Genomic DNA, 17,774 nt, shown 5'->3' with positions numbered 1-17,774 from the left:
TAAGGTGTTATCAATGAAATGTCAAGGAGGCCAGGTTTTTTCCTAGCCTACGTGCCATTGCATTGAATTAAAGTTGAGATAGAAAATATAAGCTGGGTGTCGCCACATGATCACAACCTGTCAAATGAAATAACATAAGGGACATAAATGTAAACCATGTGAAGAATATACATCATCAGACAGCATTTTGGGTCTTTGCCTTTCAGTGGATGCGTGCTCGTTGGACCTCAGACCCTTGCTATGCCTTTTACGGTGTGGACGGCTCTGACTGCTCCTTCCTCATCTACCTTAGCGAAGTTGAGTGGTTCTGCCCCCCGCTGCCCTGGAGGAACCAGACCACGACACCCACACTGAAGCCTCAGCCGAAGAGACAGGTAACCCATCATTTCCCTCCCATTCGATTTGATTCCACAGCAACACTGTTAGCTCAATAAACAACTTTGGAGCAAAGCACAGGTTAAATTATATCCCACTGCCGTAGAGACATTTAGCCAATTCCTGGGAAGCAGCCAAAAACACAGCTACTGCTGCTTTTCTCTGGTGGGAAGCCAATAAGGAAAACAATTCTCTTGTCCCTGCACTAAGGAGTCTTTCTGTTTTTTTATTCAGACCTGCTCAATATGGGGAGGATGTGGATGTGTGAAAATAGCAAGTTAAAAGTTAAAATCTTTGCAGGCAGGTGAAACAAAGCAGCTGACGACTAATGACGATGACTTTAAAACTTTCAAGAGACTCCTGCTGTAGATTCAGTAGCTTGACACTGACACCAGACACTGTTTTATTCTCTAAGTACAAGGGATTCAGTGGCACCTTTTGTTGATCAGCTGCATCTGAACACCCTCCTGTACACTATCCCTCACTGGGTGCGAGCTGTCAATCCCAGTTTTCATTGCTGTTTTCGCTCCTGCATCATTTCACTTTTTATTTTCAGTAAAAAATACATTCACCCCTCTCCCCTCCTCCCTCTTTCTCCCCAGAGTAATGTATGGCGGGCATGACAAGCCCTGATGTGAGTTCAGTCTGCAGCTCTACCTTCTGCTCTAATTGCCTGCCTGTATTCAATGAGACTAATCCCAAGGTTTCCCTTGGGCACTCTGAATTGTGCTGTGCCATACACGAGTTGCTCCAGAGAGTGATAATTCACCTGCATTGTGAGACTCCAGTACAGCTCTGCATATTGATTTTGCCTATGAGAGAATTTTAGTTTTTTTTTTTTTTTTATTATAGTAGATGTTTGGGAGAGACAGTTTGTGTTTGAATGTTGCACTGTTTTAAGTCCTCTGTGCTGTTTTTACCGATACAGTTACCCCATTGATTAACACTGTTATTGCCCTGTGAATTAGTGATAACAGTGGGGAGAGGAGAAGTAAAATGAGAAAAGACTATTTATGAGGATGATCCAAGAATCCCACAGGCAACCTGACTGAGAGGCCTCGCCTCAGGGCACCACCAGATAACAAGATATAACAGGCTCTCAGTGCTCTCTACAGTCGACCACAGCCAATAGAAATGGTTCCACTTGTACAAAACAGCCTAACAATATCCATTTTGTTGAGGTTTTTCAATACCCCACCCCTTCTGCTTTAGGCCAAGTTATAAATCTCAATACCAGCAAATTATTCAGTAGGCTAGTTTCTGTTGCAGAACCTCTGCTCCATGTCTCTGTAAAGACATGAAATGGTGCATCAGAAGTTCTCTGTACTTATAATTTTTTTCCCATTGATTTTTATCACCCCTGTCATCCAGGCTGTTTTCCAGTCTGACACTGGGAACCTGCTGGAGCAGGTGGGCACAGGGAAGGAATCTCTGAGCTTCATGAAGAGACGCATACGTAGACTGGCAGCACAGTGGGCCTCTGCTGCCCGACGGCTGGATGACAAGCTCCGCAACCGCTGGAGAGAGGAAAAAAGGGTGAATATGAGAAACAACTACACAAATATGGATCTGCACGCACTGGGGGATGAAAGTGTAGGACGGGAGAACAAGTCTGTGTTGCGGTTTCATCTTTTCAAAGTGTGGCAGTTAAGAGGCTGCAGAGATGAGGCAGCAGAAAGGCGCTTTACTTTTTCTTTCGACAAAACACATTCTTCAGCTCCTAATTTGATGTAAATCCATCTGTTTAGTCATTAAAGGAGAAAAAAACTCTAGGGTAGCACAGGATGTTTTGGATCAAACAGTTCTGCCAAAGCTTGACAGTGCGTTAATGCCCACATGCCAGGCTACTGAGTTACCAGAACATCTGTCAAAATTTGCCGGGCTAAAATTTTCTTCTTTTATCTGCAGCTTCTCAGTGTGACTCCCAGTATGTGGAGTTACCAACATAAGTAGATAATGATGGAGAGTAACTCCTTGCAGGCTTCAGTTGGCTGCGGTGCACTTTCACCGCTGACATTTACACGGGAATTATCACAAAGTGTTAAAGCCTGCTGGCTGCTGGAGCAGATGTCTGATGAACTGGCAATGACATTAGATCCCCTCCTGGTGTTTATTAAATAGCTTCACAAGACAGTGTAACATGTAAGAAACACAGGAACATGTTTTCATATCATCTTTACATAATCTGAATGTTCAATATCAACCACTAATATTTTTGTTTCTATATTGTGCAGAGCAGCCAGAGGGTTGTGATTGCAGTGTTACTTTTGCCCTTTTGTGGCTATTTTCATGTTTTATGGCACAGTGGATTTCATGGTGTTAAAATGTTCTCCTCTTGCTGCCTCTGACATGTCGTCTTATGCCTTAGGCTGCACAGTATTTTTTTGGTCCAGAACACAGCAGTAAAAATAACTTGTTCATTTCTACAAGTGGTGGTAGAAGCAGTCAGCTCACTGCTCAAGACAAGGTAGAAACAGGTTATCTCTAGAATTCATCATCAACATCAGATGGATCATGATCTGATGAGCATCACAATCCCTACTTCTCATTTTAAACTTAACATTGAAAACAAGTTGTAACACTTAAACAGCTCTTTTAAGTCGGGAGGACAGAGTTTGAAGTAAAATAAGTCTGCACGAGACATGTCCACACATAACTGATTAACGGCCAACCAAAACAAAAATGTTTTCAGCATTGGCGCAAACCAAAAATCATCCAGCAGAGTCAGACTATTCCCTGCTTTAGCAGCATAAAGGCTCCATCACCTTATTTAGAGTGAACTAATATCCTGAGACCTGGGTTGATATATATTCAGGGCCCAGGCCATTTAGGGGTTTATAGAGCAGAGGCAGTGATATGGTCAAATCTTTTGGCTCAAGTCAAGATATGAATGGCTGTATTTTGAATGAGCTGCTGGATGGATTTAGTAAAAAGACTGTTAAAAGTAGTCAAGTCTTCTGGCGACAAAGGTTTCTGTATTTCCTAATCTGCCCGCAAAATGAGGTTATGAATTTTGAAATATTTCTGAGATGATGGAAGGCTGGCTTGGTGATGTGTCTAATGTTAAGTTAAAATTTAGTTTAGCTGGGGCTTAGCTCAGTGGGTAGAGCAGGTGCCCCATATGCAGAGGCTAGTACTTGCTGCAGCCGGCCCCGTATTGAATCCTGATTCGGGCGGCCTCTTGCTGCATGTCAGACCCCGCTCTCTGCCTCCCCATTTCCTGTCTCTCTCAACTATCCTATCAATTAAAGGCAAAAAGCTGCATAGTTGTTATGACTAATCCTGTGTTTGGTGGTTATAGAGCATTATAATTAAACAGTAGAGGTCCAAGAATTGATCCTTGCGGGACTCCACATGGTACATTTCTTAGAGCTAAAGAATCTGTGAAAGCTAAGTGTTCAATATAAATATCTGAATTATTTAAGCTCAATCAATTTTCAGATGTTTTTAGTTATGCCATTGTCACTGCGGTTGAAAGCTGAGCTCAGATCAAGAACATCCAACACAGAAAGATTATTTTGCATTCATTGTCTTGATGAGTTCTGTTTCATAACTGTGATGATGCCAGAGATCACACTCAAATCAAAATGTTGTCAGTATAGTTACTGGTGCAAACAACCATAGCAATTATTTCACTAAGAATAGTTTAAAATAGATTGTTATAATAAGATACCACGTCAAACAGTAGAGGAAAAACTCCTCTGACCAAGCGGGTAACAGTGGGAGACTTAATGAATTCAAAAAAGCAGGAATGCAGGAAGTCTGTTAAGTGGAGACACAGATAATTTCAATTGACCCATTAGCAGCAGCTAGCTCGTTAGGGTCCAACGTAGAGACATGTTTGATTTTAGAATGACTTTGGGCTAAATCGCCTTCAAAGTCCAAATCACACTGTCCAAATCAACTGGCACATCCACTTCAATAATCAAGGCAGGGTTTTTAAATATGTGTACATCACCACGTGAAATCATGCCACAAATGAGACAATTTGAGAAAATTACATTAACACCACCACTTAATCTATTCTGCTTGTGAAAAAAAAAGTTATAAAAGCCTTGGCAAAAGTACATTCACTCAACAATGTTTCAGTCATCACAAGTGAAATCTATTGGACCTGTAAGTCTTCAGAGAGTGGAATGGATGTGAGTAAGTCGGTATATGAAGATGTTTTTAAGTGTTTGAGATCCATGCATGATTGGATGGAGGCTTTTAATGACAAGTTCCATAAAGAGGTTAAATGATCAATATAGTTTATATTGTATTAGCTACTAATGCAGGCTTAAGGGCCCTGCTCAAACAGACTGCACTCACTAAACCCATAAACAGGAATGAGGCCAGAAAAAGGGACTTGGTCATCAAACCATTCATGGAGGGCAGTGAAAAAGATAAACAAACTCAGCCTTCACAGTTCGTATCATTTGTCCCGACACCAACAATCAACCTTTGTAGCACAAGGCCGCTGTGAGAGAAATGATGGCACCTTTTTTAGTATTATATTAAGATTACATATTCATCAGTATTAATAGAACATAGTCACCATGTGATTGAAAATAGATAAATAAACTCCAGCTGCCACAACTCTGGTGAATAATGTGTGCTCTGCTCTTATGTTTGAATATAAGGTTCCTTATCACTGCCTGGCATATGGCATCATTTATGCTAACAAGCATGCTGTATGACTAACGCTGTCAAATCTTGGCTGACTCACAATAACGTCCTCAGCATTACTATAGGCATGGTGCACAGCTATTTCTAATCCCATGCAATAGGTAGCACAGAATGGGGCCATACAGTAATTTAAGAGAGACTTTTACATCTGTTGACCTATCAGTCAACCAGAGAACATCAAGTTGTTTTTCATTCATTATAGATTTTATACATTAAGTTTAGTTACATGAAGTTGAGAGTGGATGTTTGTTATACTAGAAGGGTGAGGTTTGAAAGACTTTGGCATTTAGGAGGTATAGTATGTCTAATGAAACTAAAATGTGATCCAGATGCATTATGGGAACATGACTATTTTGGAACTTCACTTAAACTATTCCTGTCCCAGCCTCTGTTGGATTGATTGTGACTGATCATCATCATCAAGTGTCTTTTGTGAGTCCCAGAACATTATGCAAGTGTATATAACACTGAATCACTGCAATACCCCTTTAAGTCATTGGCAGAAGGATAACAAGATACTTGACCTATTAATATTAATTGCTTTCTTCTCTTATACCTGTTGCATCCGGTGCATGCGCTTCTTTTTAGCATTAATTCTGATGTCAAAGTCAGCACCGTCTTCAGAACATATTGCATATTCAGCACCTGTTACAGACCAGCACTGCAGAGAAAAAATATACAGTAACCAAATAATTTGCATACAATTAACTATAAAAACAATCTGGCACATTTCAAGTTTCTTTTGCCTGATGCTTCATTCATCTCTGACCCTCTTTCAACACATTTGCATGCTTGCGATATGGTTGGCTTTGTGGAGCGTCAGAAGAGCACCATGTCATTGGATGTGGGTTTGTTTCTCACAGTGAAGTGGGGTCAGAATACATGGCTGAGCTTTGTGCTATAGATCTCCTTTTCCCCAGAACATGCGACACAGCTCTGTAGCTGAAAAGCGGTTTGATTCTACAAAAGCGTAAATGAAACATGAGGTGTGGAAGAAATTAATTTGTTTCAGTTTTGCTTTCTGTAAAAGTCGACAGCACCCTAGCATACTGCAGTGTGTGTAATTTCTTTCTTCTTTTAATCAGTTTCATCGGCCAGTTTTCACTAGGATAAATCAAAGCCTGTTCTGTTAATAACATTGCACTCTTCCCAAATGCCTGCTTTCTACCCACTGGGGAGAGGACTTTGTTTATTGTAATGGTTTGTTTGACAGTAATGGTTACTGTCCATTAACCAGACCCTGCAGGCTTGGCTTCCAATGCTGAAACTCTGAGTGCTGTTGAGAAACAGAAATAGACTGATTTGTAGAGAAGACAGATGTTTTGTGAAACATCTCTGAACACCCGTCTATTTTTCAGTTCCTCTTCACTGTTTTTTCTGCTCTCAGCCTGTGCCTCACTTCTAGTGTTTGCTTGAACAACCAATTTTCAGCCCCCACTTTACCCTCTAATAGTCTTTTCTTGGTCCCCATGTGATGTTCGACTCAACCATGAGTCACTTCTCTTACGGTGGTCGTATGCCATCAGGTTGTGCCCTAATTGGAAACACAATGATATGAACACGGACAGTGATGTGTTCTTGTCAAGGATTAATGCACAGGATTAAGATGACGCATGTATTCCAAATGAGTCCAACAAATTAAATTGCATGCATTTTGAAGCCATATTGTATGTAATACAATAACCAAAAATATATAATTAAACAATCATCGAAAATAGTCAGACTGCAGCCTGCTACACAATACAAGAGCCACATACAGTACAGTATGAGCCTGCATTAGTCTGCTAAACCCTTCTTTAATTTACACACATCAACACTAATCTCGTTTAATCTCGTCCTTCCTGCATCTTAGCACGTTAAAAAAGCGACCACATGCACAAACATTCATTGGTGAAAACTTTTTTTGCTAACATCAGTTTGTAGACTTGATAGCTAATTAGCTTCTCATTTGCAGCACTTAAACACCATGTAAATGCTGCAAATGTCAATTTGTTCCATTTAAATGCTGTTAGGGCTCTTACTATTTAATAGAAATGTTTGCAACAACAACACACTGTCTGCCCATAAACTACAGTACAGAGTAGGTTTGTTCACTTTGTTTCTCAACCAGTCATCTTCTGTGATGCTTAACTTAACCCCAGCTTCACCCAAGCAGTTATCTCTAAAATAACCATGGTACGGTATCTGTTTATTCACATTCATAATGTAGATGTGCATGCATACGCACAAACATGCATTACCAATGTGAAGAGCCTGACTCTGTAGAAAGTTTTTTTTTTACTTGAATATGTCTTGCCTGCTTGAGTATTTATTATTTCAGATAATTTTTTTTTCTTTTTAAGAAATATTATGTTTCATTTTCAAAGATGATTGTAACAATGAACGTATAAAACCTTGTAGGTGTTTGACACAACTATCTACTGTAGGGTAAACAATCTTCAAATGTCCCCTGAGAATCTGTAGCTATACGAAAGGAGGGAGACATGAAGGTAAAAAAAAATGAAAGACTGAATCCTTTCCACTAGTGGTTTTATGGGTTGAAGTAGTTGTATACGTGTGAATTTTACAGGAAATAGCCATATCACCGGTTCCTGCCTACTTGACTTTTATACTGTATATCTTCTGGCAGCCATGTCAGTGAAAGTATTTTAATCCTGTAAAATGTTACAAACTCACTTGAGTACAGAGTGATGAAGTTAAACTAGTTTAAGCAGTGCAGGTGGTTAGTGACTGACATATTTTTCCCTCAGGGTGTACAGTACCTTAGCTGTATGCTACTTGTGCTGATCTCATTTGGTACTACAAACCTGACACAAGCTCCAAGTCCACACTTGCTGCCTTAGCCACTTCCCTACATACTGAACTGCGTACACTTGAGAATGCCTTAGAGATAGTTTGGGAGCTCTTTCTAGCCAACAGCCAATATAATAACCTGATAGAATCATTGTAATAATTTCTATTTAACTTAGGTGCAGTGCCTCTTTGAAGCCACAAGAGTAACTCAAAATGTTAACCGGTATCTAAAATAACACTTGAACCCTCTGGTCTTAATTTACTAGTTGAAGATGGAACAGCCTTTCAAAGGAGGGCTCAGCTCAGGCCATCAGCTGCTGTCAATCAAACACAGACAGGAACTCGCCCTGCAGACACTGAGAGCAAATGTGGTATTTCTAATAAACCGCAAAAAGGGCTGATTTAATGTGATTTCACTTGGACTTCTCACAGCCGTTATCACCAACACTCTGAGACCTGTGTTTTTCGGACTTTTCTGAAATTACTTTATAATGGTTATCATTATGTTCCTTCTTTTTGCTTTGTTCTTTGACTGTTGTAAAATTGAGCCTTCCCGTTCTCCAACATTTCTGTTTTTGGTTGACGCAATGAGTGTTACATGTGACTAGCGGAGCTCATGCATCAGTACAGGGCTGCAGACTAAACAGCTCTGTGGCTCCCACATGTGGGAAATCTATCACATGTGCTGGAAATGCCAAGTCCATGGTGAATTGGTGCATTGAACACATCATCAAGAGTAAGACAGCATGTCATGTTCCAAGATGCGAATAGCTTATTACTGTATTAACATTACAAAAATCTAGTATCGTGGCAAAACTGGAAAAAGGGATTGAGACATCTGTAATGAATGATAAGATTTAAGTCTAAAACTCACCCATGTGAAAACAACTTATGTCCAGGCAGTGGGATAGCCTTTCAAAGCCTCATTAACATCTTGTTAAATGAGGGACTGCCTGTCTGTTAGAGTCCTCAAAGACATTCAGAAATTGATTTAGAGGACGAGAGGAGTTGAAGCAAAGCCTGACAACTCGTATGTCTCTTCAAACAGGTTTAGGAAGGATTCATGTTGATGTCTAAGTGAAGAGGGGTCAGTTATCACTCACTAATCAAACAGGTGTATACACATGTGCGGTCTAGTGGATGAATAAAAGCATTTTCAAGACAAAAGTAATTTAGGAAGAAAATAAAATGGTCCCATCTGTTGAAAAATGTAGTTTCATTATGTATTTAACAGTCTAGAAACTCCTTCCTTCCCCATCGGTAATCACACTGCTTTTGATATTCATTCCAACTTCATGCACAGCTGATTGTATGTCTGAGGTCTTGTGTTGGTGGGAATATGCTGTCACTTGCTCCCTCGCTTTCATTAGATAACTCGGTTATATTTAAAAATTGACATCACTGATCCAAACCAGATATCTGAATTTATTCTAATGTGAATCTTTTGAAGCGTTTGGGAAAATCACTCTTACAAAATTTCAATTATTCACCACAGAGACTGACTACAAAAATCAAAAATTGATGGTAATAATGGCCTGGTGTCTATAATAACAGCATAGAGATGGTTTAAGAAAAAAAAACACAAATAAAAAGATGTGCTGTGTAGTGCTCGTATTCTCTCTGCTTTACTTTTCCCCTTTTTCTTCTAAATTCAGATTCTCGTCCATATGGGCTTTCTGACAGAGGAGTCTGGGGATGTCTTCAGTCCCAAGGTGCTGAAGGGGGGTCCTTTGGGTGAGATGGTGCAATGGGCTGACATCCTCACAGCCCTCCATGTGCTTGGGCACAACCTCAAGATCTCGGTTTCTCTCAAGGAACTGCACGGGTGAGTCAAGGTTTGACTTATTCCTCTCTGATCCTGTTATTTTCTCATATTGCTTTCAAGCTGGAGGCAGAACTGCTGCAGTCAGTGTACAATTCACAGCTCTGTGAGCTGATATTCCTCCCATCCAAATTTAATGTGAGATTGTGTGGGGCATCGAGGCAGGAGTCATCTGTTGTTTTATGAAAATACAAACCATAAAACATTCTCTTTTGTAGCTTTTTACATGGAATGAAAATGCTCCGTTGTTCTCTCTGGATGCTCTGCAAATGATCAACAGTCCAATTGGAGTTATTTTTTTTCTCCCACACACTGTTTTCGATCACCTTTGGCCAAACACAGATAAGCTATCTCTCCTTCCTGCAGAGTGTGGTTTCAGCCTGCGGGCTTGACAGCATCTCTACAGCTTGTGCACCTCCTTCCTGCTGCAGCTCACTGACTCCAGAGTGATAACAGCCTTGTCGCTTGTCATCACCGACATAAGTCCTTATGCCAACAGACACACACACACACACACACACACACATAAATAAATATATATATATTTATATATAATGTGCCTTCCAGTTACACAGACGAGATGGTTTCGTCAAAAAATATAAGTCCATTGATTGTCACACTGGCGAGGTGCCGTAAGAGTTCAGAAGGCAGACGAGTCCAGTTCTGCTTTGGACGTTTTGTGGGCGCAGTGATCTTTCAAAAAACTGCTCCAGCTTCACGCTGGCTGGTCAGGAAAATGACTGTGTACAAGACTAGATTTGCTGTCGATTCCTCTCTAGCAGTGGGTGGTGTGAAGCTGGAGCAGACAGGCTGATGATAATGCGTGCTTGTTATTGAGCACTGTATCCATTGCGGTGGGGAAGAGGTAAGGGCATTGATGAGTTGGAGCTGCCCTTTGATCTTAAATTTCAGGCTGCGAAGAAAAGCTGCTTTGATAAGAACAGACCGGGGAGATCAGTGAGGTGGGAAAGATGGCACAGTGGGAATGCTTCTGTTGACCGTGCTATTATTTACCCCACTAATTGGTGTCATGGTGTATTGAATCGCTGCAGCCCGTCTCCTCTGGGTGCAGCATTAGAAATATTTCGAAAATTGCAGAAGTTTTGACAGAGACTCGCAAAGAAACATCAGCCAAGGTTAGGGCTAACAGCTGATTATATTCCTACTTTGTGTGTGTATTTGTATTTGACCGTTTACACTATACATCAGAGACAGACAGTTAAGATTTTATTGGTGTTATTACATTTATATAAGTGTGCGGTGGTATTTTGTTAAGGTTAGTGATGTCTGTTCTTGCAGGAAATGAAATGTTAAACATTAGAGAAAATATAGGTTAAATACAAGAAGTGGACTCATCAGGGACTGGCTGTATTACCTCTCCGCTTGCAGCCCCAAAACCCAGTTTACATATCCCATTCTTTTTAATGGCCTTCGTAAATTGGCCGGTTAATGGCAGATGCCGAACATCCATAAATCCCTTTTCTGTGACTATTAATGAATAGAGAGAAGGAACACATCTCTCCATCCCTTACTCTTACTCTCTCCCGCACGCTATTAAATTGACAGATCGTTATGTGGGCTGTGCTCCCACAGATTCCCCCAGGCGTGTATCTATTTACATTTCCCACTCTTCGCTTTTTCCAACCAAGCTTTGGAAAGGAGTGTAATATCGCTGGATGGCCTGCTGTGGTTCTTCTGTTGATATGTTTAGTGTTTTCTTCGATAGACAGATTAGCCACACTGGGAGCTTAGTTACAGTGGGAGTCAGCTTGTTGGTTTGCATCACATAATTGGCTCTAATTGGCAGCACTCATGCTCTCTGGTGGCCTCACTGAATAGTCGCCTTGGCTGGCATCTTCCCTTTGCTGTCCTGCTTAGACAAATCGGTTTCGCTCACACATTGTGTTTTCACAGTAAGACCCCGGTTTACTTTCCCTCCAGATGTCTCCAGAAAAAGACGTTGTTGTCTTTTCTCTTTTCCCGCACAGCAAGGTTTTCTCAAAGGGATACACCAATCACACCTCTATGGGCAGGTGTGATTATTCAATTCACTTTATTCTTACTATACACTGACAATTATTCCTTTTTTATTATCTCAAACAGTTGTTTCCTGAACGCCAATCATTCGCTTAGATGAAATTGTGCAGTAATTATGATGAGGTGAGTTTTCAACCGAACGTAGCAGAAGTTGTAACTCAATTTAACTAGAGGAAATCTGCATAAGAAAATGAGAATAACTGCATATTTTCTATCATTAAGTGCTGCATTGTGAGGAGAAACAGCTGGTTCCAGCTTCTTATGTGCAAATTGAAAATACACATAAAACATGTGGCTGTGAACCCTCCTAGGTATAAAACTTATTTTACATTATATATATATATAAAAAAGATGGTTTACATACAAGTCTGAGAAATTCAAACATGGCAGTATGCACAACAGATGGTGTAGCCATTTGTGTAAACCATCTAGATTGTATCAGTTAGTGATAACATGTCCATTTGACAAATGATGTCCTTACTTGTCTTACTGCCCCTGGTGGTGTAAGAGAATTCATCGTAGCATCATTAGCTTTGCCATCCGGCCTCATGCTGTTGGAAATGTTGAATGTAGCATTTATCCCAAAGTGGAGCTTTGCATAGCTGCTAGCAAGGCTGAAGATGCAGGGTAATCATATCCAGTCATCCACTCTGAGGATCAGATGGTTGTCCTGATGAGAGCTGCAGGGTGACATGGCACATGTTTCACAGCAGGTCTGATTCAAAAACAGAAACCAATCAATATATAATCATTGAAACTGTTTTAAAATCATATTTCTTCATGTAGCGTGCACATTTCACCTGATGGTTCTAGCCCTTTACTTTGAAAAGGACCACAGTTGATTGTAAACAGAGAGAATGATGTATACCAATCTTCCACGAAAAGCATCACTTCACAAACTGTTTCTTCAAACATCATCTGTTGTTGTTGCAGTGCTGAAATGAGAGACGTAGCTGTGTAGACACTGAGATTTTGAATTTGAAATGTGAATCTTGCTGCAGGGAAGTTGACTCATGAAGAGAGAGGTAAAAGACAGATCTATGTTGAAGCAGAGAGTTAGTAATAAAGGAACAAGAGAAGTAGTACAGTCTCCGTCTGTCATCTTTCCTTGATTTACTGTGAGTGAGGTTGAGGCTGTGACATTATTTCTGTCTGGAACACCGGCACTTGTCGCACTCTGAGGGGAGGGTCCCGCAGCAGTTTGCAGTGTGGCAAAGACAGCTGTCATTTCCGCTTTGGGATCCCCCCACATCTCCCTCCCAGAGCGATACGGGTAATTAGCCTGCGATAGAGCACTGCGTCTCAACACCTGAGGAGGAACGAAGACACAATGGACGGGGGAGGAGGGAAAAATTGTGAGGGGTGGGGGGAGTTGGGTAGCTGCAGCCTGTCACATATAGAAAGTTCTGTCACAGAGTGGAGGAATGTTTCACTTAGTAGTGTTGTCATCTCGAAATAACCGGTTGAAACCAATAGTTATGATTGCTACTCTCTCACAGGATGGTTCCAATTCCGCTCAAACTGTCTGTGCCAGTCTTCCTGTTTATGTCTGATGCTGATATAATCACATTGTTGTTACGTACTCTCAGGCTACCCCCACCTTGCTTCCCTCTGGTTTGACATGCAGGATGTTAGAGCTGCTTTTCATAGATGCTTTGCCAGTAGAGTTTCCATATGAATCATGTCTAGTGGGCTTTTGCGGTGCACTTGACAGAGCACATTAACGCAGCCACCAGGTAATTTCCCTGTCTCCTTGTTTCTTACTGCAAACATTCAGTCTTGCCAGAATTGTGTGATCGGTACTGTATGCCTAAGAAATAATTTCAAAAATGTCTGATTGGGACTCAAATGTGTCTGTAGTCCTCGAACCTAGGCTGAACAGTAGAGGTAATGACAAGCTTGTGCAGTCATTCTGAAGTGTAAAATAAGAAACTTGAAATCAAAGCTGTTTTTTTGTTTTGTTTTTTTCCTCGAAGCACTAACAAAGAGCCTTGTTATGCTGCCAGTGTCAGGTTGTGCCTCTCCATAAGTGCTGATGCACTCTCACCCTGCAGCCTTCTGATTGATGAGACTTTGTTTCTGTGCTTTGAGATGAAATGCAAAAACAGCAGCACTGTTAAAAATAGCCACTGTGGGCCAACATCGGGATTCATCTTCAGTACAACTGCATAGTATGGAAACTAATTGAGGTTAACACTGCAGTTGGAGTCTTTTGTGTGCATTGTGTGCATTTAGTTGTCAAAAACAGAAATGCAGGCAGTGGTTTTAAATATGTATTAGCCTACCCTGGTTTTTCTACAGATTCTTAGAGAAAAATACAGAAATATGTACTTTCAAACTAATGTTTCTCTTACATAGCCAATTTACATTAACACCTATTTACTTATCAATCTTGTGAAGGGCTTCAGCTGCTAATGTATTAATAATATAAGACATTATGTCACAAACTGTCAAACCATCGGGAGAAGTGGGACACTGGTAGCCTGAGGGTCATTTGACCTGCACTGTTAACACTCAACTTGACCAGCAATAATATGACAGGCAGGAATAAGATGACCTCTTTCATCATCTCATCTGTCCATTTATTTTATTTAACCTTTATTTAACCAGGTGAGTCCTTAAGAACAAATTCTTATTCACAGTTTTCAGTTCAGAACAGCTGCATGTGTCCAGACAGCTGCTGCTGCTGCTCTGCTGTGCTGCAACAACCAGCCCCAGCTCTCTACAATGGGTTTTGCCTTTAATAATGACTGTCAAAAAAAATAATATTTCACCCAGCCATTACTAGTGATCAGTCATGTGATTTTTCTCTTGATTTATGAGGTTGACCTGGGATGCTGTCTTCTTCAAGACAAATTACACTATAGGGGCTCAGTATCAGAAAGTCATGAGATGGGCCAAACGGTCTGAAGCTACATAGGTGGTTTGCATGCAAACTTCTAAATTAAAGGATGTATAGCGAAATGCAATGGAATCAGAACAAGAGTGCAGCTTCCCACGCTGAGATACCTTGGAAAGTAAAGGAACATGCTAACATTGGCAATGTAGCAATAGCCTAGCAAAGATCAGTTTCACATGCATTTCAGTGTTTCGAACCGACCGAACCGGTCGTGAATGGACGGCCAGAAGTCCCCATCGCGTAACCATAGCAAACAAGTGTCTCATCAAACCTATAAACCCTGGTTGAACCCTTTGTTTCCTCCTAATCAAAGTCTTAGGTATTCACGATATCAAAACAAACTGGTTCTCTCACAACATGAACGCATCTTGTGTCACTGTGACCTTTATCAAAGGCGAAGCCACATTTTTTTCCTGTGATCCACCATCCCACCAATAAAAAAAGATTAGCCTATTCAGGTCATTTGAGAGAGAGAGACAGTCAGACAGACACAGAGACGGAGAGAATCATCGCACACATCGGTCATGCCGTCGGAAAAAAAAAAAGTTCAAAAGAGAGTTCTACATGAAAATGTCTACTTCACTTTAAACCTGTTTCCTGGTGAAAGTAGAGAGTCTCCCTTTTCATTTGAGATATTCTGTGTCATTTTAGTCATAGCACAACATATTCTGTGGCTGTTCCTCAAAAGTGCTGACACTGGCTGTACACTGAGGGAAAGTGGGTCCATGGATGCGTGTGTGTACATACTGTAAGCCTGGAGAGTTGCTTCATCTAGCCTCACAATCAGAAGCCGGAGTAAAGCCAGAGTCAATAAAATTGCTCGCTATATGTTATCTAAGTACTAAACAAAAAAATATGGCCAGTGGTACAAAGGGAAAATGAGAATTAAAAAATTTGACATACATTTCTACAGATAAAAGCGGCAGATAAAGGCCAACATGAATAATCCTATTTCACAGGCTAGTCTGACTTGCAGACAGTGCAGGCACAACAGCACCATTGCTGGGGAAAAAAGTCTAGGGGAAACGCACACTGCATTTGATCCCGCTACATACCAAAAAATTGTTAGATTTCCTGCAGCATAAGGACACTGTTTACCAGGGATTTAAGAAAATGAGGTCTTCTTGTGATGTTGACAGCTCTGAATGTGTCTCCAGTGCAGAAAGTGAAGGGAAAAACTGGGAAACGCACAAATGAGCTCCTGATTTTTGCACTATAATCCACATCAGTAAGTTAAAAAAAAATGTTGAAAATCTGATCTTCCTCCAGATGTTTGTTTTATTGATGTTACTTTTTCCCCTTGAATGCAAATATATTTCTAGTTTTGCTGTGTTTTATTTCAATAAAAACTGAAAATAATGAGCCCAAGTTGCTTTTTATGCACACAAAGCTGTCCAACATGAAGGAGAGACTCTTTCTCTTTTGTGATAGCACCATTTTCATGATCTGTTTTAACATGAAAATGGAGAGATGCAGCACAACAAAGTGGCTGTATCTGATCATAACCGTGACAACATCTGAGTTTTCCTCTCTGCCGGCTCTCCTGCTGTCTCAACTGATCGATTAGCATGCCAGACCCCGCTCCCTCTGCCAGGCCGGCTTTACACTCAGTGGCACATCAACTCTCCTCTCTGCTAGTGTCATTTTCTTCACACTGTGAGTCCTCTCTCCAGCCTGCCTCCCTGCAGCCATCAGTAAACTCCATGCCCCCGGCCTCAGCCTTCTCATATGTGCCTAGAAATCTGCCTCAGCCAATTACCTCTCCTGTTTGATATACTTTATGCGTCCTTTCTTTAAGAGGTAACGCTGTGCGAGTGTGGAGTCTCTTACGCTCGTGTGTTTCTCACACTCGCTCCTTTCCTCAAACTGGTGAGTTGCCATGGTGCCCGTGGCCAGCTGTGAAAAGGAGAGTTTGTGCCTGATGGGTGGTTATCAAGTGCTGTGAGGACATTTATGCAAGTCTTGCACCTTTGTTCTCTCTTCTGTAAAATGTAATTTTTCCCCATTGAAGTCTGAGCAGGTTATTAAACCCCAGATGTTTTTTTCTCTGTATAACTCACTTTCATACTACAGTATGCCTCCAAATATCTGATATTATTCTATCTTTAAAAACAAAAACAAAAAGATAAATGAATTGCATGCACGTCCATGCCGACTACATTGTCCAAAACCTATTAAAAACACATTTCCAAGTCTAAAGTTGCAGTGGGTGACATAGTCCTTCATTATGATGAACTCTGCCAGGCTGATACAGTATATCCTGAAACAACTCTCTAGCTGCGTTTTCATCATTGAAAGAGGAGCTCTGTGACAGCAAGACACCACTGAGCATGCTCATGGACGTGCTGCGTCTTTATACTTGTGAGAAGATTAAATTAAGTATCGCCGCGGAGGAAAATGTCACAAATATGCAACGGTATGGCTTTTGTTAAATGTGTTTATAATAATTTCTGGATGGTAATGGAGTTGTTCATCACTGAGACATGAGGGCTATCAGACTGTGGCTGCACAAACAGTACTTGTTAGTAGAATAAATCCATTGTTGGCCTTGGTCTTTCTATGGGATTTGTTGGTAATGATAAAAAGATAAAATAATGCCAGCCATACAGTATCCTTTAATCTTGTGCGTGTGTGCATTTGCGAAACAGATAAAGAGAGAAAAATATACTTGTTTGTTTCTTCATGTGGATGCGTGCGGTATATGTATGTGTGTTTGGGTGCTACAGTGTGTGTACGCATACTCCCATTTCCACAGTCTTTGCTCCATAATGCACTTTAATCCTTTTACTCTTCCCTTAAAGTTTCTCTGGATTTGCATATATCCAATAAAACCTCTGAACAGCAGCATCTCCTGTGAATCGTTGCGGAGAGGAGTCACGTACAGTTCTGCACTCAGTCACTGTAACACATCTGCTCTCACACTAATGCACGACAGCATTAAACTATGAGGGCCCATAAAGGCCATAATTCCAATTTAAGCTCATACAGTGAAATCCCACATACACAGACTGATGAAAGTACATGCTCATTTATACTGCAGACAGACAATAGGGGCAAGAGAAACGACACACATACACACAAATACACTCAAACCACAGAAGAAACGTAATTTACATATATTTGAATTCATTACAAAAGAATTTAAGGCGTGTGAGAGTTGTTGTGGTTTGATATGAGAGA

At 40.8% G+C, this 17,774-nt stretch overlaps 1 protein-coding gene across 1 annotated transcript in view; it reads left to right on the top strand.

Annotated features, from left to right (window-relative positions):
• mgat5b (alpha-1,6-mannosylglycoprotein 6-beta-N-acetylglucosaminyltransferase B) overlaps positions 1 to 17,774 on the top strand; it is a gene marked incomplete at both ends in the record, with an annotated part of 68,201 nt that overhangs the window by 28,878 nt on the left and 21,549 nt on the right. The window contains 3 exons of the mRNA XM_083976807.1: positions 207 to 374; positions 1,747 to 1,911; positions 9,492 to 9,661. Coding sequence (XP_083832933.1) covers positions 207 to 374; positions 1,747 to 1,911; positions 9,492 to 9,661 — 503 coding nt within the window. The remainder of the gene's footprint in view (positions 1 to 206; positions 375 to 1,746; positions 1,912 to 9,491; positions 9,662 to 17,774) is intronic.

This window comes from Trachurus trachurus, assembly GCF_905171665.1.
Source record: "Trachurus trachurus genome assembly, chromosome: 8".
Taxonomy (NCBI): Eukaryota; Metazoa; Chordata; class Actinopteri; order Carangiformes; family Carangidae; genus Trachurus; species Trachurus trachurus.
The sequence above is the reverse complement of the archived record's forward strand: the minus strand, read 5'-3'. Positions and strand labels throughout refer to the sequence as shown.